A 22,452-nucleotide genomic window follows, 5' to 3' on the forward strand; every position below is an offset into this window, starting at 1 on the left:
AAATGCGTTTCATGTCATCTGTAAACGTAATATTTTCCTGATTCTTTAAATAGTCAGCATGACACAGGTGAAGATTTTACTCATACCAGACACAGACATACAAGCCACAAGCAAGGCAGCACCTTGCTGAAATGGGGGATCAGATCAGATGATTCAACCAAGCCTATTAAGTGTTGCCTTTCAATTTAATAGTTTTTACTAATTCCGGTAAACAATAACAAAAGCTCAATATATACAGCATGTCACATTTACTATACAACAAGAGAATGCAATATTTACAGACGATGTTCTAAAACAGATACATTCATAATAGTTATAAAATGTGCATTAATTGTAACATAAATAATCATTGTACAAACCCACACTGTGGTTTAACAGACACCCAGTTTTTCATCTTTCTAACCATTCTGAGCAATTGGTCAGCAGTGATGCACTTAACTGTCATGAGAGCAAACTTCAATTGATCGATCCAAAATAATGAGTCCAGTATCATGTCAAACTCACAGAGAAGTTATCAGGAAAAAAAGTTTGGATGGTTTATATAGCAGCAAACGGGCAATAACATCCATTAAGGGATAACCAGAATATTGTCTACAGAGAGGTTAAATATCTGCATTCCAGCATGGGATGTGGGTCCTGAACAAAAGTCCTCAAATGGTATTTTGATTGGCTAAGAAGCAGGAGAGACAAAGTTAAATAAACACAACAAAATTACAAATTCAGAACTTTGTCTATATTGATGTCCCTGTTCTTTTTTTGTTCTTCTGAAATTCGAGTTCTTGTGAAACATTCCAGAAGGAGGCGCAGACGTTGAGAGCTCTGCTAGTCAGGAAGCGTTTGAAAGATCTAGGAAATAAAAGAAAAGCTTGAATTAATACAATTTCCACTGAATGAAAGCACATTTGCTAGCTTTCTAATATACCATACATCTTTATATAGAGTCTATAAACACGCTTCTTATGTGCATTACTAGTATTACAGTTAAGAAATTACCAACAAAACCATTGGTTGGATGAACAACTCGCCAAACTCACCTTATTAAAGTCGGGTTCCCGAATCATCTTGTAAGTGGATTGAGTTGCTGGACTCCAGAGGAATGTCTTGTGTTTCTTGAGACTCAGGGATCAGTTCTACTTGAAAGCAACCGCCTTCAACCTGCAGAAAGTATGTATGCATCAAACCATGAACAATGGTGACAAATCATCAGGTTGACAGTCATTTTTATTTTTATACAGTAGCACACATGCTTGTTTTTGACCAGGTCCAAAAACAGGACCGGAGATTAGGATTTGATTCCTGATGATTCTAATGGAGCTGAATTTATTACAGTCATTCATTCAGTCATTCATGCCTTAGACATCTATTAGACATTTAGAGTGCAATTCGCCGATGGATAACCAGTCAATATTTTTGCCTAAATCTAGACTATATAACCTACCAGTAGTGGGTAACCTCTTTATATATAAAGCCAAATTTATTATTTCTTTGTCTGGCAATCCAAGTCATGATTTGATCATCTTAAAATGAAACAACGCAGTGCTAAAATTTTATTTTAAATTCTGTAATATTAGGTAGAGAGAACGACTTACATCCTTGCTGTTTCCGTCCTCTGACGAGTCTGAGGATTCTTCAATACTGGATGGGATGGTGTCAAAGTCTTCTGTGTCCATGGAGGCCAGACGTCGCTGTGCCCACCCTGTTTTTTCAGAAAAACAGTTTTACATTCATGCTGGTCTCTCATATTATTGTTAAATGTAAGGGCTGTGTATTGGCAAAAATCTAGCAAGACAATATGCATCCAGATACGTTTTTTTTCACAGTCCAAGCAATGAAGATCTTAATCTTAATCCAAAAAAAAAATACTGCTTCTAATCTGCTTCACTAAATAATAACGTGAATCACAAGGTATTTCCAAATTCTCAAAATAAATAAAATATGCACATGATTGCATTTACACATAGTATCAGCTGTGTCATTTTGGTGCCTGTTTCACATCAGCTGTTTTACTACATCGTTGCTAAGCTCTTTATCTTACAGAGTTTCTGTCACCAGCATAGCACATCCTACAAATTACATGTTTGCGACCCTCTGAATGCTGCGGGGCCTATCGTACTGGTGAGCATAGGAAGTAACATTCCACCACAGGCCTGAAAATCTTGTTTTTTATTACAAGGAGATGAATGGGGAAGGCGCATGGAATCCTTAAATACAATTCAAAAACACAAATATGACCAAGTATTTATATACTAATATTGCAAACATAAAACATCATTCAGTACCGTGGCCCCAAATATCGCAATATTTTAGTTACTCTTGGTATGTGTGATGCTTTATCTATTAACTTAGGCCCCCCGTTATAGAAGGCCAAATGCAGATGATTCGGCCAAACATTTAAAAACATTTTTTACAAAAGTGAGTACTTCTCTATTTGATTTTTGACATCATAATTCATCTGTCCAAGAGGACTGCTAAATAGTACACTGTCCAGTCCTCAGTCATAGTTTTGGGGGACGTTCCAACCCACATACTTCAAGAAGCATTAACTGTTTTTGCTTGAACTAGGTGACCAAGAATCTCTCTTGCTCTGAATGAAGTCATTAAAACTGATATGCCCTGAGAGAATTAAAAAATATCGAGTACAGGGACAAATATTCAGGTTTTTTGACAGCAACAGAAACAAGGACACTATGAAGAGACACACGCAGGTAAAAAAAAATGAACAAAAAAAACTGAAAGCAAATACACACGCACGGGGCAAAACCACAGCCTCCTCTACACTTGTTACCTGGTTGGGAAGAAGATCTCAGCATGACAGACATGCCGCGGCCAGAAGTGCTACAAGTCATATTCGGTTGTTTCTCTACTGATGTCATAGCATCACTCAAAGTATCTAGAAAAAAATCAAACTCTATAATCAACATCTTATCTGCATTGTCACAGCATTACTAAAGACTCATTCTAACGTGCCCCAACATCTACAACTTAATAACGTGTGAGATCATACAAACTACAGGACTTCATGCGCTGCCACCAAAAAAGAAATAAAGCATGCCTTCAGTTTTCTACACTGAACAAAATTAGAAGTGCAACATGCTATATTACTCTTCAATTATTTCATGTTTTGCCCAGTAAGATTTACAAGACACTTTTTAACTAAGATGATCACAAAGTGCCGTTCTTTTTAGAAAAACTGAGGGTCAACCATGCACGTCTTCCAGACTTGCTCAGCATTTGCCTTGTCAACAAGGTGCCACAGATGCCTGCAGTTGTGAAGGATTGTCTACATGTCTCCTATTTACAGAACCGTTTTGGTGTGTTGTGAAGCTAACAGCAAACCGGCCACAGGTACATAGACCCTCGTGTTACCAGCGTCACATCCAGGTCCTGCACCTGTGCCATCGTCTGCACCTGCCACACGCACAGCTGATTTAGCCAGTCAGAAACGGACCAGACACTGATTTGTGTGAAACTTGAGGTTGACCCCTCGTGCAATCGGACGCCATTTTACACATCACGTTGTATTGTCTGCATTTTGTTCTTCGTTGTAAGTCACATCTTGTTTCTGTAAATTTAGATTTCTGTTCAAGGATTCATAATTACCTTTCACAATTGCACACGTTGCGTTTATAGTTTTGTTCAGCATGGTTGAACACAAAGGAGTGACATGCACTTACACCACAAGATAACTGAACGTCTAATGATACTGACAGCAAATACTATTCACCAAACAACGTGCTAGTCGCATGACTTTCATATACCTTCATAACCAAAAGGAGTGGGGTCACTTTTTATCTGGTGTCTCTTGTTCGGTGTGCTAGCATTGAGAGGACCTGGTCGAGAAACGTAGAACAATTTTCAAACGGTTGCAGAAGCCTGCTATTATCAAAAATAAGCCCATTGACCAGAGAAGACACTGGTAACAAATAACTGTACAGAGGTTTAAACATAATAATATTTGAAGTAAATATTTGAGTACTATCAAACATATTTATAATGCTATAGGTCTCACATTCCAGCACCGCCTGAAGACGCACATTAAGCGCAATGAAGCTTCAGTTTCATCATGAAAAACTAGAAATTCCTACACTCATGCCAAGTCAGTCCCCAAGTGTACCTTTTCTGCGTCGAGCAACAAACGAAGAGTTAGAGGAGGACAGAGAGGAGGTTAGTGAGAAGCGGCGGGGAAGCTCAGCCTCTTTAACAGCAGGTTCTACAGAGGGACGGAAGAAACATTTGAAAGTGAGGGCAGGTGAGAGCAAGACATCATAGATGGTGGGTAAAGGATGTTGGCAATTGAAGGTATTTGACAAGCAACAGCAAGTAGAACTGCATGTCCTCAGTATTGACAGAAACTGACTGGTGGCTCTGGCATCTAGCTAGGATGCTTCCAAGGTATGATGGCTTAAGGATGTCCTCCCAGGAGGAGGCCCCAAGGCAGACCCAGGACATGCCTACAGTTTTCCCACAGATGAGCTGTAGGCTTCATAGTAGAGGGAAGGATGGGTCTCTTTGAAATAAATGCAAATGGATTGATGGATGGGTGGGTACATTACTCTAATACCAAAAACATGTGGAGGAGCACATCCATGAAGATGGGGTGACACAAATGAGACCACCAAATGACGCAGGAGAGCATGTGACATGCTGTTACCTGCAGGCAGTGATCTCCTTTTGGAAAGACCCTGCAGAGTGAAACGTTTCCTAGCATTATCAGCAGTGTGGCCGGTATGTGAGCCAGAGGAGTCAGCTTTGGGGGAAGCGAGGAGGGAAGAGCAAAGGAAGGCGGGAAGATGAGAGCAAAGCCACGATTAGTGTCACGCACTGAAGAGAGAGAAAGCATTTTCTTCCAAAACCAACATGGCAATTATATGGACAAAACTTTGCCGTTATGAATGTTTTTCAAAGCTTTGAAAGATTAAACATAAAAATAAATAAATAATAATAAGGTTGATCTCATAGTATTTTACTATTAGTAGTATTAGTATTTTGTAAACAATGTCTTGATGTTTCTATTCGATCCATTAGAATGTATTATCTAAATCTTAAAAACGTAAGAGTTAAAAACAACACATAAACACACGTTTTTCAAACTTGTTGACATTGTTTGAATTCTCATCACTCGGCTGAAGAAAACACTATATAAATAATCTATATTAATTTTATTTGAGGTGATGCTGTGGTTAAAATTTTAGTGTGCGGGGAGTAAAAAACTCCCCATCGTTGAAGGGGTTTGTCGACACCTGTTATTGTTGCTATGGACTCACAACTATGGTGTCAACGTTTAAGAGGATTGTTGTGAGTGACAAAAATGGCAAGAATTTGAAATGGGCTGGAAACCATGTAGAGCTGAGAGAAATGGGTTGGTTAACTTTAGGTATAAATACTGTCATGGTGTTCTGTTTTTTAATATTTAGATATATAGAATATTTATTCTGTCATCAACATGGTTTCGTCCAGAAAATTTTGGTGAAAGTTGTTACAATATACTGAATAATGTTTTCATCTGAGGACGGTATCCAGAAACCACAATGACAGAACATTGTGTGTAGATTCTAAATTAGTGATCCCAAGCACTAGAATGTGCAAATGACACAAACCCTGCCACGTGACACACTCCTCAAACAACATGCTGTGGTGACCTGCTGAAAGGGCACCTCCCAAAATGTCACCTGAGCTCATCACATGTATCTGTGTTGCCTTCTTGGCTGATGTCGGCTGGATAGTGAGCGTTGATTATTCCGCTGACTGATTTGACTTACCTCTCTTTTGTCTCATGTTCTGGCTCAGATGGCTCATCCGGGTGGTGGACTCTGGACTGGATGAATCCGACTGCCTCAGTGCCATTTTGCGCATGTTCCTGATAAAACAATATTACTTGTCGACCAGGGCTCACAACCTCGCTTTCTGTTTCGCCACACCTCCTGTGTCAATATTCTATTGCTGTTCATTGAACGTACTAACCTCATCGGCACGCCGCTGATGTCGGTGATCTTCTGGTGCAACTGACTCGCCTCTGCAGACATACAGTCATTTTGTTCATTTTTGTGGGTGGCATTTCTTTTAGAATGATTTAGAAACCAGTTGCTGGAAGTTGAATAGATTATTTCAAAGCGGGCTTCGGGCTGCGTGTTTGTGTGTGTACCTCTGCATGCTTCCAGCTGCCCTGTGAGAACTTTGCGAATCTCAGATACCCACGTGTTTTTCGTGTCCATTGAAGGAGCCTGAGGGGAGAAACACACACAAAGAGAATATGCTTAAAGGACTAATCAGGATAATGCTGCTTTAGACTTCCATTGAGCTTTCACAGACAAGATCCAGATTTTTAATGATCCAGCATATTGGACATCTTAAGAGAATTATATGGATCCACTCGGGTCAATAAGGCTAAGCAACAATCTTATGAACAAAGTTATTTAAAATGGTACTATTATGAGCAGTTCATTTTAACACAAGTCAACATTACATGATAGTACAAATAACATTGAGACATATCTGGTGTTGGCAAAAGAGTCAGATTAAAACAACAAAACAAAATGAGGAGAAGAGAATAATCGTATTTGGAAAAATATATATTTTGACAGCATGATCAAATAAACAATGGAAGATGAAAACTAAACTTGAAGTTCAAAACGGCATTTAGATTTATGTGTCAAGTTAGTGAAAGAATACTGTCAAGAATGAAAAAACTTAATCCCTACCTGGATGATGTAGACCTCCTCTCTTCCATTAAACCACACCTCAAACTTCTTGCTGTCACCCTTCACAGTTTCTGTTATCCCCACTGAGCTCATCTGCACGGAGACACAAGTGTAAGAAAAATCACCCAGGTCAATAAAATCCGGCGAATAGGGCACTACTACTTGTCTCCTCCTAGTGAGTTTGGGTGGCTGTGTTCCTTGTGATTTCCCCATGATCTTACTTGCATTTTTTTATTTTTCATCTTGTTTCAGTAAGCAGAATGAGGGACCACACACTCACTCAAGTCTATCATGACTGTTGTATTTCAGAGTGAAATCGGATTAAATAATATGTCTGAGTGGATGTGGTGTGAGAATATTTTTGCCATGTTGTTTTACTTATGCTGTTAACATTAGAATTCAGCCAAAGCAGTTGTGAACAAGTTCAGTGGTGTGAGGATTTTAGGTGTTAGTATTAAGCAGTGCACATCCATAAACATTATTGACACCTTTTTGAGTAAATGGTAATCGGATCAGATTAGTATCGACCAGTGTCGATCCTCACGGCTGCGGTATCAAACACATCCTCGTGTACTGACACACATAAACCTACAGGAAGAGCTGTCAACCTTGAGTGAGTGTTTAAAGCTGTAGGAGGGGTTCTTCTCGTGTCCTTCTGCTGTCTCTTCACGTTTCTTGCAGAACAGTAGCATCTTGTCATACAAGAAGAGGTGTCTCTGCATGGGTTTGAAACGGGCCAAGTCCTTGACCTGCAAGACAGATCAATTGTCGGATATATCAGGAAACTAATTATGAGAGGACCATGACGACTGCTTTGCTGTTGAATGCAGGTCACTGTGTTCGTGACCATCTTAGAGACTGTGGCTAACATGCTGAAAATGTAAACTGTCACCAAACCGGTCTCGCACTGCTAGTTTAAATGATTCTTTGCCACTGAGGTAGCAGGATCCTGCCCCTTCAGTTGTGTACCTTGTTGTGGCCTTTCTTGTGCTCCGTCCACACGTTGAAGGATCCCTGCATCAGCAACTTTCCCAGGTCACTCAAGTTTCCCTGCAGACATGAACTCACATTCAATCTACTGCGTTAATGGGGGAAACTCTTCCAGTGGAGAAACACAGCAAGGCAAACCTCAAAGCCAGTGATGGATATCTGGTGCATGGAGTCATTTACTGACTTGACAATGTCCAACATCGTGGCTAAGGCTTCCTCCAGCTCAGCTTTCCCTTCATTTTTAGTGCACTTCAGCATTTCCTGTAAAAGAGATGAATCAATGACATCATCAAGGAGTGAGAAAGGTTTGTAGAATGATAAACAGGTTCATGCCTGGCACTGTACAATGGACATCCCACTTCCATCTCCTTAAACTTATTCCTGGAGTTCATGGACATTTTTTGAGGCAGAATTGGTCGAAGTATTGAATTGGACTGGATTATTTGGAATGACATTACTCACTTCACTATGGCCAGTGAATACTTATGCACTTACTAGAGAAAAAAATCGTCAGTCTCACCTTGTTGACTGTAAAACAAACTATATTTAATAAGGTAGTGCTCCCCAAAATGGTTAACAAGGGGGTGGCACAATGACAAGAGGTGTGCAATTTTGCTTAGCTTAGCACATAAAGCATAACGAAATTTTATTTATATATTGGGACACTGAATTGTCTCATTGAAATGAGATTTTTTTTGTCACTGAATGCAGCATGTTTCCCTCCTCACATGAGCAGGAAGCAAGTGACTCCAGGTCTTATTTTCATGTATATAACAATTTATTTATAACGTAATCAGTTTTTTTATTGAAGGTGTAAGAGGTTATGAAGTTAGTTGCCTTCAGCATGAGTTGATATTTGGTGATCCTCTGGACCGGCTTCAGGAGGTATGCATCCAGAGATAGCTTGTGGTCAAGTTTTTTCTGACATTCCTGTAAAAAAGGGGGAAAACACAAGGATTAAGTCCTGCTTTGCAGTGCAAGCATGCATGTCTGTGTGTGTGTGTGAACCTGGAAGAATGGGCTGTCTCCACACTCTCTCCACAGGACTTCAGAGCGCGGCTTGTTCTGACAGTACTTCTGATAGACCTGAAGCTCCTCTTTCTGAAAGCACATTTTAGATGATCATGACTTAGAATTTGACTTTAATAGTGTTTACAGTGTAACACGTTGCTGTACAGAGAAAGGCATATGTGAATATATGTATGTGTCACACTTGTCTTTCTTTATTGTGAATAACTTCCTTGCCCTTTTTTGGAAACAGGATCCAACCAGCTCTGGCATATCAGCACAGCTCTCAAGCTCTCCCAGAAACGTCCTGCAAACATACAACTGTGAGCTCTGGTTCAGTTTTCCAGAAGTACAACACATGATTTCAAAATGCATTTTACCCAAACCACTTAAAAGTGAAACTGCACTCTGTATATATATCGTGACAGATGAAGTGGTGGATAGGATTCTGCATTTTTCTGCTTACACAAATTTTTAAAACTCAAAACAGCACAAACCTGTTGTGAAATTCATAGATTTCGGGCAGATTTCCAAACAGCACATCCCTCTTGTTCTCAAGAGATGGGGGGATCAGATAGCTAATCTCAGAGTTATCCAGCTCAGCAAAGTAACCCTGAGAGAGGAAGGAGATTGGTGGCAATTAAACATCACAGAGCAGCATGTGTGGGCTCAAACAGCAGCACTTGAGGGAATTTAGCCACACCTGCAGGCATGCTAGACATGATTAAATGTACATATATATATATATATATATTTTTTTTTTTTTAATGATCACAGAACGAATATACATACCTCCATGATGCTCTGTAATTCTTCCACATAAATTCTCTCAGTTTCTATGAGCTCGGTCATAATGTGCCTGCGCACGTTGAAAAGAAAATCTTATAGAATCAGTAATGAAAAAGTTCAAAATATTTTCACACAAAATAAACACCTACCTGCGTCTGTTGGACAGATTTTCCTCGGTCTCGTTGGACACAACAACATGGCTCGAGCCTCCCTGGCTTACTTCATGCATCACCTCAATCTTTGACACACAAGCAATGCTTCAGTTCATCAGATGTGCTTCAGTAACATTTCCTGATGGTGTATACCTTGATGTTTCCTTTGGCAGCTTTCCGTTGACTCTTCTTCTTGTTGGAATCAACTTCAGTCTGCTGCTTATTGCTTGTGGTGTTGTCCAATGCTCGGCGGATGAGCGCTGAGACGGACAGAGATGGAAAGAGGTTCTGGGGAATATGGTCAACGTGGAGTCTCTGTCAACCCCGCTGGTTTTGTGGGGTGACTTTTTAAATGTCAATTACGACTTTTAATAAGAGCAGTTTACGCCATCTCTACATCAAGAGTTTAGTTTTCAAAGACATTGAAGGTGTTGATCGGTTGTTAAGTGTTACTCACGCTGCTGACTGCTTGGCGGAGTTCTAGAATTCTTTAGAGAGGGGCGTTTGGGTGGGGACTCCGGTCTCGGAGCGACAGGCTGAACAGGCCTTGTCTGTTTGGCTGACAATCTTTTAAGGCTGACACAGCGCTTTTCAAACATCTCCTGGACATCCTCCAGCCGCTTCAGCGTCTTGAGGACCGAGGCCTGTCAAGTCAAAGCTCAGGGTCAGTCTTCACACACCACATCACAAGAATCAAGCTCGTGTCTGCGCCTCACCGTGAGATCCTCAGGCAGCACCAGTTCATATTGAGTGTGGAGGTCCCTTAATTCGGTCAGCTGGCAATCTTCTGCCGTTTTCAAAAACTGCTGAGTTTCACTCAGCGCTGACTCAGCTCCATCCTGAGACTGACATTTGTCTACTGCTTGCGATGCCAGCAGGTAGACACCATCCTCACACCACTTGGTAATCTATTCAGCGTTGGAAACAGAGTTTTGTTGCCACTGATAACATGGACTTTAACAGGCGGAACTATGAAACCAAGTCTCATTTACCTTATTAATGCCCCTGTGTATCTGCAGAGTTTTGGACATGACCTCTGTTTTTTTTTGCGCCTCGTTGCTGAAGTCATCACAGATTCGTCGTAGCTCCACACATTTGGGTCGGATTGAGTCAACAGCGTAGTGGTTACTCTGGATCAGCTGATCCCCATGGGAGGCGTGAAGCTGGGCCTTCTCTAACGTCGACTTCAATAAAAACAGTTTCATTTTAACTGTGGAATTCATGTATTGTTTTTTTTTATTAGCTGTTTACTCACTTGAGCTCTCTCAGACAGTGAATTCAATTCCTCCAAAATATGTTCCACCTTTGACACACAATTTCCAGTGTCTGATAACTTGGACAGGCTTTCTATCAAGAAATCCAAAGCTATTTTGACCTGGAGTGAAAGGAAAAAACACAGGCAGTTAAAATGCATGTTTAAGATTCATTCTCCCAATGTTTTATTTTGACTATATGCATTAAAAAGGTTCAGACAACATGGTACCTCTCTGAAATCCTGCTCAAAGTGCCGTAGCTGAAGGCACTGCTCCAGTTTTAGGTGGTGCTTACACCAGAACTGATCAAAGGCATTATCCGTCTCATCCAACTGAGCCATGAGCCTGAGACACAAAGCAGACACTTCAATTACACACGCCACAAGCCAACTCATTATCAGTCACCTTCTTGTAGTGAAATAGTGTTTACCTTTCCACAGTTGTTTGGTTTTCAATTTCATCAGGATTTAGTTTATGGCTTTCTGTTTTGGCTGGTTGCTCCTTGATGCATCCTAAGAGAGTGGTGCCTTGCTTCACGGCCAACTTCAGCTCATTCTAGATAGAGACATTCATCAACGTATTTAAAAAACTGTCAGCCGCCACTGTGGCCACCTCTGTAAACAGCACAAGATGACTTTACGCATCAAAAATGAGTCATCAATGACAATGTTCATGTATTCTTTTGTTTACTTCCTAATCTGGAGGTAGAAGGGGGGAGGCACGCAGGCCAAGCCGTCAGCCCGTCACAACGGACACAGACAGCATACTAAGCACGAAGGACTCTGGCACACACTGTGCTGCTGTTGCTCCGTAATATCAATGTTTATTATCTGTTTCATTATCTGCTTAAGTGCATCAAAATTGTCACACTGAAGCTAAGTCAACCTGCGATTAATAAAACAAATCACACATTTTGTATCTGTTCTAAATGTAACTTCAAGAGGATTTTTTTTCAACACAGGATTGGCCATTAATGCATTCCCCAGGCAAACATTTGTTTACTACATCAATCCAAGACAACAGATACTGTAACAAGCAATAGACAAAATCATTACCTTAAGGTAAGTGTGTTTTTCTGTATGTGCAACAAGAAGATCTTTGGTGCTCTGGACATTGTTTGGCAGCTCTGTGTCAGCTACATCAGACCCAAAACTCTTGAGTTGCTGAGCTGTGGTTTTCACGGTCATGGCAAAATTCTCCACAGCCTGGACAAACGACATGGATAAAAGTAAATATACAATAACCACACACTTGACATTTTTTGTGTCGTACCGTACTGGCAGCTGGTGATTCTAAAAGACGTCTGTCTAATGACCACATTCATTGAGAGTCTTGATCAGATTCAGGTCAACATTTTTGCATTCTGTTACTGTTTACCTCAGCAAACACCTTAATCTGTCCAAGCTCTTGCATGGCTGTCTCGTGTCTCATTCCAGGAAGGCATTAGTTGAGCTTTACCAGATTATTAGAGTTGGTGTAAACAAAACTACAAGATGAAATACCCAGCAAAGGTTCTGAACAGGTCAAATGAATGGCATATATAAGAGGGTTATGTGACTCACGGTTCGATGATGTATCCACTGGCTGTGACAGTACTCCAGACTTCCTCCGAGCTCATGTGTCAGCTGAGATTTATCCACATACCCATGTAGCTCGGACAAGGAATTTATCATCACTATCTGCAAAAAATAAATAATAATAATAAATTAGATGCTTCACTAAAAGGGGAGAATTCTTCAGGTATTAGCCATTTATAAATATCATCACAGTTAGAAGAACTTAGAAACCTCAAGCTTCAGCACCAAACGTAGTCTATCAGATGTCAAAATCAGTTTGTTTCTCTGTTCACTTTCATTAATCAGAGAGAAGTGGGAAAAAAAACATTGCAACATATAAAGCAAAAGGTCTCCTTGATAGGAAATTATTTATAGCTTTTACTAGCAAGTTTTCTTTTCTAGAAAATATTGATGCACAGACAAGGAATTCAAATCATGGCTGAGTTGAATTTGATAAAAATACTACATAAATCGAAAACTACTGGATACAAATAAAACAGCTTACCTTCATTTTAAAATCATCTTTATGCAGCTTGATGCCGATGTCAGCGATTGTTCTCTGGAAAAACCTGGCCGGTCTCAGCACGAACACCAGCTGCAGGTTTCCAGGAAATGCCCCCTTCACATGAAACAAAAAACTAATTAATCTCCAGCTTTGTGATTTCAGACAGACATCTTGAATTTAAAGAAACAAAGAAAATATACTATCCCATTTTTGTCATGCATTTCACTGTTCAATTATCTATGACACCAAATGCAGTGATTTTATTTATTGTATACTACAGTTCACTGCATATAACAGCAGATCTATTGTATTAACCTGACTCTGATTCCATTGATCAGTATTTAAAGCTAGTGCTTCAATACTTCAAGTATTCATTTATGGCCTGCCTGTATAAAGAAACAGAGTTCCTAGTGGTTGACTATGACTTACAGCAATCCTGGAGAGGGACATTTTTACGGAGCTCCATTTGTCCTTCCGCCGGTCGATGATGACTATAAAACCTATACTGGCCGCATCAAGACTGGAGACAAAGGTGACACGGTTTTGCAGCGGACTGCATCAGTACGTGTGTCATGCGGCTGTGCTATACCTGGGAATACTGGTCAGATATGTTACTACATTCAGGAAGTCTTCCTCCGGCACTTCACCAAAGCCTGAGAACTCTGGAAAGGTGATGATGGGGGCTCCGTCCTTCCCTCTTCCCCCTACATGACAATACAACATCTGTTACCAGAAAGAGCAGCTGTCTGGTCTTGGAAACAGGAGAGCTGAGCAAGAGTCACTCTCAGTTTCTAAGCTCTGGAACTACACTGGCATCAACCTTTTCAACTCTTTTCACTGTCTTTTGAAGAGAGTGAAGTGTCTAACTCACCAGAAAGCAAGGCAAACTGTCGATGAAGCTGCTCGATGATGTCTTCTGCAAGCAGGGGCCTGATCTCCCGCTGCATAATCTCATCTGATGGAAATGAAGAGAGAGACACTGTCAGCAACATGAGTTTCCTCTCCACTCTAATCCCACAAATTCCTAATGTTTTGATCCTTTGTAAACATTTAAATGAATGCTCTTCATGACATAACATAGAGAACAGCATTTAACAACATCGGCTCTTGGTTTATTTGACCGGAAGACAATTTGCACTGCAGACCATCAAACCAACGCCATAACAGCATCAGAGAATATCGAACCTCCTTCAGCCTAGTAATATCATTTGCTGGTTCTGGAGCTGCCCTGTGGTCTCACTACAGCCACACACACACTACAAAAACCTTCGACGTAAGGAATCTAAGCCACGTGCTTTAAAGACGCCATTACGCCTCTCCTATCATTAATGTTCACTTGAAGTCCAAACATTGAGGCACAGAATCTTTCAAGAAGCCTAGTACCACAGACACAAGACATTTTCACTTCCAGCTTGCAGGAATAGAACTGAAAAACAGAACCACTCAGATTTAACCATATTCTTTTGCAAACACACAGAGTCAGTCACATCATATTTTTTCCTTTTACTCCTTGTTGTTAAACATTAAAATTGTAAGCTTTGTATTCATTTTGTTAAATTACCGGACCAAGCACATGTATTTGTAAGTTTTCCCTTCTCATATACCAGTATGTGAAAATTAACATAATGAACTAAGACTAACCTAGAGATGAAAACACACAAATGAAATTACAATTCAGCTACTAGATTTGCATGAGGGACTTAAACATGCTTATTAATATCATAAACAATAAACAGTTTCAGTTTTCCGAAAAATAAAAAATACAGGGGTGAAAAAAACTGTACTAAACACAGCCCAACATCACGGTCTCCAATGACGCAGATTGTTTTTTTGTTTTGTTTTTTTGCTTGTGCATTTTATACTACATTGTGCACAAAAATCATTGAATCTACCAAACATGCTGATAAACAACTGATACACTTCATTCATACATACAGAAACACAATAGTTTGGTTGGAAGATGGACAGCAAAAGCAGCAGAGAATCAGTAGATGAAATCATCTACTTACGTCCGCCCCACTAAGCAGAAGGGAAAGAATCCAAAATGACAATAGGGGGAAATGTAGTTTGCAGATGTCGCCATGTTCACAAGTAAACTGACAAACACATTATTTCCACTGAGGTCACATGCCACAGAGGGATTGGGAAAAATTGCAATAACATAATATGCTTCCTTCAAATATGATGTCATACAACAACATGCCAGCTTCAAACTCTAGGATCAAAATCAGACGCAACCAAACATAGAATCTTATTGTAAAAGAAACAAAGGTAAGCACGGATACAAACATGATGGTGAGAATGAAAACATTTCAAGAGAGGCTTCAGTCCAAACAGTTAAAGTGAGGCACCGCTGAATGTATTTTTAGCAATAGCCACAAGGCTACTTCACCCTTTGAGAAGATGAGGACGTTGATGTCGCAGGGGTGAATTTAGTTTGTTTTTAAACTTAGCTTAAACTTCGACAAATCTGTGTCGACGATTACGTTTTTAGGTTTGTTTGCAAAATAATGCAAAAATATGGGTGTCTCTTTTACCAAAAGCTAATCTGAATCGTCATCCATCACAAGGCTTGGCACAAAGGTGCGAAAAGCAAAGTTGACACACAAGTGTATATCAAATTATTTCTCATAAACGATTTCTGAAAAATTAGCAAAAAACAATGGAAATCTTTTACTCACTTTGCCACTGACTTCACTTGTTGAAACAAAAAGTTACTCTCCTACGTCCTACTTCTTCCTCATTTCATGATCCACGACTGCGATTCATATCAAAGTGAATCACTACAAAGTAAGTAATTTGTCACTTACACAGCACCGATCCCATGACAACTCTTTCCGTAACAACTCAAGCAAGCAGTGGGGTCCACTCCACACAGGAGGTCAGTCATCTACAGCTACACGGCAGATTTGTTCAGCTGGAGTTTGACTGCCTCAGGAGAAATTGTGAGTGTGTGTCGGTCTGTAAGCAGTCTCATGACCACCTCGTCTTACCACAGTTTACATAAATATCCAGAACAATACTCCCATTAGGCAGTGGGAACTTCCCTCTTCTCCCACACCCTGTCGTGTTTACTTCCACCTATGCTCACCCCTTTTCCTTTTTCTCCGTCAGCCCATGAAAGAGATTGTTTGCTTTTCCGGTCTGTAACTGCACAGCTATTGTTGTACTTTAAAGAGAAAAGAAAATGAGCGCACGTCCGGGGTCAGCTGCTCTGGATTTCTTGTCATTGCCACCTGCGAGTGAACTGCAAGCACAACATAGTTTCCTCACATTTATTTTTAAATGACCTTAATATTGAACTGAATTACTGATGTAGTGCATGCAGTGTCAATATTCATTTTTTATTCATTCACTGGATTAGGCCCCAACATAAAAGAAACCGGATGAAGATTTATGGAATTTGGTGAAATTGACTAAATTTAATCAGGATTATAAATTTGATTTAAACCCTTAGCTGTCTGGAGTTTAGCTGTTGCAGTACCTCGTGATTTTACGATAAATATGGGGGAAGCATTTTTGACCATTTATAATAAGCACTAAACTGAGAAGCTTCCTCATCTGAGGCAGCAGTGCTGAACTGAAAAGAAGTTAAGAAAAGAAATTCTATTTTATGCTTTGACCTATTCTAAACCTTGATATCAAGAATTTTATTTAACAGGCAAAACTTAAAAATACAAAACTTTAATTATTTAAATACACAGCTCAACTTTTTAGCATCACATTGTTTAAAAATGTGAAATACCTTTTCTCCCATGTTTGCAGCATTCAGGCCTTTTTCCTTGAGTGTGTGTAAAATATGATAACATAAAACTGCTAAGCAAGGAGTCATAAGAATACTCAATTTCCAACCCCTTGCTGTGTTGACAAATAGGACACATGTCCTGTCCTCAAAGATACACCTGTGGGTTGTTCAACCTCAGACCGCATACAGCCCCATACGGAGTCTGGTCCACAGGACCGGAAAATGGCATTATATATCTACTTACAACCTCCATAATGTTTTAAATGTTTTGTGCAGAGAACAACCTGACGGATATGTGAAGAGGAAGTGGAGACAAAAGTGAAAGCATGTTAAACAACCACCTCCACCTCAAGTCCACCTCTTTCTATCTGATCCTCAGGAAGTTTAAGAGAAGTGCTTTATCTTGACATTGATTTTCAATTCAATTCAAAATGGTTTATGAGTAGCCAAGTTTGTGGACAAATCTGGGTTCTTTCTTTTTGCCCAGATGCCTGAGTGAGGGTTTCACAATGGCACCCACATTCCAAACACACAGAGTTTCATTCTTCTACCTCTCATTCTTAGATAGATATTAAGTTGCCACACAAGTCGCCCAAATACCCCTAAATCTAGCCTCCCCAGTCACACCAGTCATCTTCATATTGTCATTTGTGGTCATCCCCCAATGACACCTGGAGCACCTTCAACACTGCCACTACATCCTGTCACATAGAGGTGACTCACTGTATATGAGTCATGTAGCCACTTCTCATACTGGATACAAACATCTGTATGATAATAATTAGCCAAATGTTTTAACATTTGAAGTCACATTTCAAATGCACTTTGGAAAGAAGACATGGCATTAGATGTGTCTTAGGCAAAAGACATATGTTTTCATATTTTCCTTGGAAACAATAGGCCCGTTCGATGAAATGTGACATGATTTGAAGCAAATCCAGCCGTCATAAAATATTAATAGATTCTCTGGAGGAGTGGCTGGACCGGCAGAGAGGCCCGTGGCTCAAGGTTGCTTCCGATTTCAAGCCAATTGGTTAAACTGGGTTTAATTAGCCTTTCAACGTTCTATTCCTGACTCACCGACATGAGCGATGACACACTGGACTCGCTGCAGAAGCTCCTGGACCGACATCTCTTTCTCGTTCAGCCAGTAGAGCATCCTCCTGTTCTCTCCTCCTCTTCTTAACTCGCCTCTTCCTCTTTCCTCACCTTCACTGTTCCTCCGCTCCACTCTCCTCTTTCCGCTCTGCCACGCCTTCCTCTCTCAAAGATGCCTTCCTCTATCAGATCCGAGGTGCCCGTCGTAGAAGCCTTCGTTCTCCCCTCCACTTCATTTCTTTTCTAAATGCTATTATCATCGCACGAACATGGCGATCCCAGTGATGACACCGCTACTGAGGCACAGGCGCAGTGACGCAGCCAGCGCCCCTCCCTGACTCGCATCATCACTTGTGTTGATGCTCCGTATAACAATGAAAAGCTCCGAGAGGACTGACCGGCTGGCTTCACACAGAAGTCAACGTCTATTTTAATGTGATGTACGTCTCTCGAAGACGTTGAATCTCGGGAGAGGAACCGTCACGCAGGAGGCGGAAAAAGCCATGATGAAGGAGAGAGGTGTATATTATTATTGTTATTATTATTGTTGCTGTTGTTGTTGTTTTAGAAAAATTAAACTAAACCTATGTAAAAAAAAAAAAAAAAAATTAAAAGAAACAAAATCAATAACATAATTGGGGAAACCTTATAAAATCATTATAAGAAAATAAAAAATCAACCATTTTTAATTCCTCCATTACATCCTTTTAGAATGAAACCATTTGATCTGAAGACATATATACAGTACGTATCAAATACGCAGTGGTACACGATGCTTGCGAGAATGAAGAAACGACTAGTACATTCACTTTGTTAATGTGTGATTCATTCCGATTTGGAATATATGGTGTAATTATTCGATTAGATTTGCTTGTTTGACAGTTCTGAGGGGTTTTATGTGGCTTACTTTTTCACTTCTGTGTTACATACAATTTACCTCACCAATACATTGATCACACTTGTGGTGTTTTAATTGAAGAAATAATCATCTATAAGAGAAGATTGTATTTATTTGTTTCGTCTTTTTTCATTTATGACAAGTGAAACCTGCTTGTTATTCTGAAGGACTGTTTTTTTAAGACAACGTAAACTCAAATGGCTGTTTTTCCTGACAGATTCAAGTAACTTGATTTTATCATATCAGTGTTGTTTTGATAAATTCCAACTATTTGAATTTAAATTAAAAAGAAAAAGGGAAACCCTTTTTTTGATTCACAGGTTCCTGAGAGACATTTTATGGAGTAGTTCTGTCTTTCTTGTTCTTTACCGCTTTCGTTGATTGAAGTCGACGCTAAGATACAGTCTCCACTGTTGTACGTTTTTCAAAGCAGACTTTTCCAAATTGACAAAATTGGGTATTAGAACTTTTGTTTTTCCTATCCTTAGTGTGATTCGAAATACAATGAACAAAATGCACTTAAATATTTTAAACAATGCGCATGTGGGACTCTCTTACTTCCTGTTAATGCCTACGTCAGCGGAAGTTGCCGTTCTCGTTCGACGCGGGAAACAGTTTCCTTTGCTTTACTTACGACGGTGTCGACCGCGAATGACATATGGATGTTTAGGAGTCTCCGCGTTTTTGGAAAAGTCATTCTGCAGCAGTTTGTGTGTCCGTGTAACGGAAGGTGAGTTGAATATGTCCCAGTCTTGGTATACATTCACACTCCGCGTATTGAAGCTAAGTAGCTCTGATGCTCGGATGGTCATTCCTTCATCCACGGTGTCCGACTACATCATTGTTGTTGATCTATTGGGTCTCATCCTCGGCCACGCTTGCAGCGTCTTGCCTGAGCTTGTGTAAAGACGGTCTAACTTTTTTTAAAAGCACGAATCGTGAGCATAACAACAAATTCCTTGATGATTGTGTTCACTGCACTTGAACGAAGAAGTACTTGAATTGATTTTTAATGTGTGTATTTATTTCATTTGTGCTAGAATACAACATTTTTGTACAGAGTTAAAATGTAATAGGTAAATTAATCTAATCTGGTTTGTTGTTGTCTAATGTAACCTGTGTTATCATTGTCTAGTTTTGGGCAGTGGTAACCATGCAGGCCTTCTTGAAAGGAGCGTCTACTTCTTCTGTTAAACCACAGAAAGAGAAGGCTGAAAAGAAAAGCAAACCCGTTCCCTGGGTTGAAAAATAGTAAGTACTCCAGACTAAATGTTCCATCCTATTGACCCTTACATGTCCAGTGAGGAACACTTCTATACAATGTTTGATAACTGATTCTGGTTTACGTATTAAGTTACCATTACTATCATTTCTACTTTTCCTTTGGAGTATCCAAGTTTTCTATTTCAGGAAACATGTTCCTGTTAAGTGTACTTGCAACAGTTTTCTCTCCGACTATACTAACAGTTGTGTTACTGAACTACAGCAGGCCAAAGTGTGTTGATGAGGTGGCGTTTCAAGAAGAGGTGGTGGCCGTGCTGAAGAAGTCTGTGGATGGAGCCGACGTAAGCTTCACTTTACTAGTGACCGTAGTTCAGTCAATGATGTTACAATCAGCAACCGTCTTTCCTTGTACCCTGAGGTAAAATTAAGATGATGTTATGCTGCCATTGCTTTGACTCATTTCATGTCCGACCAAAATACAAAAGGAGGGCTGACGTCATATATTTGTGTTTTTGTTTTAGCTTCCCAATTTGCTCTTTTATGGCCCTCCAGGAACAGGAAAGACCTCGACCATTTTAGCCGCAGCAAGAGAACTTTTTGGGTTAGTTTGAAAAATATTATAGGTATAGTCTACGGTGTTTATTTTTTGTATTCTTTCAATGATTTCTCTACTTAACATCTTTGCAGCCCAGAACTTTACAGAAGCAGGGTGCTTGAACTCAATGCCTCAGATGAACGTGGCATCCAAGTTGTCCGAGAGAAGGTCAAGAATTTCGCTCAGCTAACAGTGGCAGGAACACGTCCAGAGTGAGGCAGCGTGAAAACAACCATCATTCCAAGTTAAACGTGTTGTGAACTTTTTGTATTTGCTTCTATTCAGTGGTAAAGCCTGTCCTCCATTCAAGATCATCATATTGGATGAGGCAGACTCCATGACTGCTCCGGCCCAGGCTGCCCTCAGACGGATAATGGAGAAGGAGTCCCGTACAACACGCTTCTGTCTGATCTGCAACTACATCAGCAGGTCAGTTGAAGTGGTCATTGGCATAAACACACACGCACACACGCACACATTATTACTGATGTGTTTGTGTCTTTAGGATCATTGAACCATTGACTTCGAGATGCTCGAAATTCCGCTTTAAACCTCTGGCCAATCAGGTTCAGGAGCAGCGATTACTAGACATATGTGACAAAGAGAAGCTCAAGTACACTAAAGAGGTAAATAATTCATCCTTTTTATGTGTGTTTACAGATGAATGCGTTTACTTAATGCTCACATTTTATCAGAGAGATCCCAGATCCTTGGGAGTATTTTGTCTGGTTTGTTGTCCAGTTTTGTTGGCAGCACAAGGCAAGGCATTTTACTTCATTTTCCCTTCTAGAGTATATCAGCGCTGGTTACTGTATCAGAGGGAGACCTCCGAAAAGCTATCACTTTTCTTCAAAGCGCTGCTCGCCTCAACCTTGACAAGGAGATAACAGAAAGTACCATCATTCAAATCGCCGGGGTGAGAGGCTTGACAGGAAGTGCTGTACATGCAAAAGGCCATGATGAACAGCTTTTGTCGTCTTTTTAACAGGTTGTTCCATCAAAAATCATTGACAACTTGCTTCACATCTGCCTTAAAGGAACATTTGAGAAGCTTGAGATTGCAGTCAGAGTAAGTTTTGTGTGATCCTGTTTGTGTGAGTGACCTAAAAAGCAAATTTGAAATGTGTGCCGACTTTATAGTGTGTCACTCTCAAGAAAAACATCCCTTCTTCCAGGACATCGTGGATGAGGGATATGCTGCGACCCAGATCCTGACTCAACTGCATGAGTCCATTATGGATCGGGAACTCAGCGACAAATGCAAGTCTGTAATCGCTGAGAAGATTGCGGTGAGTTACAAATGTCATGGATAGGCATTAACAGACTTTTTTTTGTCTTATCTGAACAGTTTAGTTGTGTTTGTGTTTGATTTGTGTTTGACACGCACCTCTTATCGTGCCTCTCTTTATTTTCCTAAACTTGACTTTAAATGCCACCTGAAGTACAACTTTATGTTAACACGACAGTCCCCAGATGAAAGTCCAATAAAACCTAAGATGACTTTTTAATAACCACGTCTAGCTGCATCTTAGTCTTCAATTGAAATGTACTGACATGTTACAATAATCATTTTAATTAAGCGTGTGCTTCTTGCCTCAGGTTGTGGATAAGTGTCTGTGCGACGGTGCAGATGAGCAGCTCCAGTTACTGAGTCTGTGTTCAACCATCATGCAACAGGCTTCGCAGAACGACCAATGATCTTCTGTCTGAAACAATGTTCACTTTATTCAGCAAAATGTTTTCAAAAGCTTTGAGCTGCTGACAACCTTTTTCAGTAGATCACATCTGTCACACATTTTTCTATTAAACATAAATATTTCTTCAACTATACCTGTCTCTGTGTTAGATTCAGCCACAAGCCTTTTCTTGATCTCTCCTCCCCATTGATAAGTGGTGGTCAACCACACAGTTGTAATAAAATACATAGCTAGGCTCAGGGAT

The 22,452-nt window shown here is 40.1% G+C and overlaps 2 protein-coding genes across 2 annotated transcripts; one reads left to right on the plus strand and one right to left on the minus strand.

Annotated features, from left to right (window-relative positions):
- Nucleotides 1-146: 146 nt before the first annotated feature.
- Nucleotides 147-18,177, minus strand: mcf2l2 (MCF.2 cell line derived transforming sequence-like 2). The gene is made up of 34 exons (XM_053883521.1): nucleotides 17,777-18,177; nucleotides 13,823-13,906; nucleotides 13,541-13,655; nucleotides 13,381-13,471; nucleotides 12,952-13,065; nucleotides 12,453-12,569; nucleotides 11,946-12,095; nucleotides 11,321-11,445; nucleotides 11,121-11,235; nucleotides 10,893-11,012; nucleotides 10,630-10,821; nucleotides 10,354-10,545; nucleotides 10,095-10,281; nucleotides 9,791-9,897; nucleotides 9,635-9,723; nucleotides 9,489-9,555; nucleotides 9,194-9,309; nucleotides 8,934-9,003; nucleotides 8,697-8,789; nucleotides 8,526-8,618; nucleotides 7,827-7,949; nucleotides 7,668-7,748; nucleotides 7,307-7,447; nucleotides 6,699-6,791; nucleotides 6,143-6,221; nucleotides 5,962-6,013; nucleotides 5,760-5,857; nucleotides 4,652-4,747; nucleotides 4,115-4,210; nucleotides 3,759-3,830; nucleotides 2,786-2,890; nucleotides 1,590-1,696; nucleotides 1,035-1,155; nucleotides 147-846 (listed from the first exon to the last, which is right to left on the minus strand). The coding sequence occupies exons 1-33, from the start codon at nucleotides 17,853-17,855 to the stop codon at nucleotides 1,039-1,041; spliced, it is 3,576 nt and encodes a 1,191-aa protein (XP_053739496.1). The 5' UTR covers nucleotides 17,856-18,177; the 3' UTR covers nucleotides 147-846; nucleotides 1,035-1,038.
- A 1,100-nt stretch (nucleotides 18,178-19,277) lies between these two features.
- Nucleotides 19,278-22,325, plus strand: rfc4 (replication factor C (activator 1) 4). The gene is made up of 11 exons (XM_053846396.1): nucleotides 19,278-19,422; nucleotides 19,828-19,943; nucleotides 20,179-20,257; nucleotides 20,438-20,517; nucleotides 20,604-20,723; nucleotides 20,797-20,940; nucleotides 21,017-21,137; nucleotides 21,302-21,427; nucleotides 21,500-21,580; nucleotides 21,687-21,800; nucleotides 22,111-22,325. The coding sequence occupies exons 2-11, from the start codon at nucleotides 19,846-19,848 to the stop codon at nucleotides 22,207-22,209; spliced, it is 1,062 nt and encodes a 353-aa protein (XP_053702371.1). The 5' UTR covers nucleotides 19,278-19,422; nucleotides 19,828-19,845; the 3' UTR covers nucleotides 22,210-22,325.
- Nucleotides 22,326-22,452: the final 127 nt, after the last annotated feature.

Source organism: Synchiropus splendidus, chromosome 1 (assembly GCF_027744825.2).
Source record: "Synchiropus splendidus isolate RoL2022-P1 chromosome 1, RoL_Sspl_1.0, whole genome shotgun sequence".
Classification (NCBI taxonomy): Eukaryota; Metazoa; Chordata; class Actinopteri; order Syngnathiformes; family Callionymidae; genus Synchiropus; species Synchiropus splendidus.

Coding starts and splice junctions, on each gene's coding strand:
- rfc4 (XM_053846396.1), top strand. CDS start 19,846: ATGCAGGCCTTCTTGAAAGGAGCGTCTACTTCTTCTGTTAAACCACAG. Junction 20,724..20,796: donor GTGGCAGGAACACGTCCAGA/GTGAGGCAGCGT, acceptor GCTTCTATTCAG/TGGTAAAGCCTGTCCTCCAT. Junction 21,138..21,301: donor AGCTCAAGTACACTAAAGAG/GTAAATAATTCA, acceptor TTTCCCTTCTAG/AGTATATCAGCGCTGGTTAC.
- mcf2l2 (XM_053883521.1), bottom strand. CDS start 17,855: ATGCTCTACTGGCTGAACGAGAAAGAGATGTCGGTCCAGGAGCTTCTG. Junction 11,236..11,320: donor AACCAAACAACTGTGGAAAG/GTAAACACTATT, acceptor TTTGTGTCTCAG/GCTCATGGCTCAGTTGGATG. Junction 9,310..9,488: donor AATTACAGAGCATCATGGAG/GTATGTATATTC, acceptor TTCCTCTCTCAG/GGTTACTTTGCTGAGCTGGA.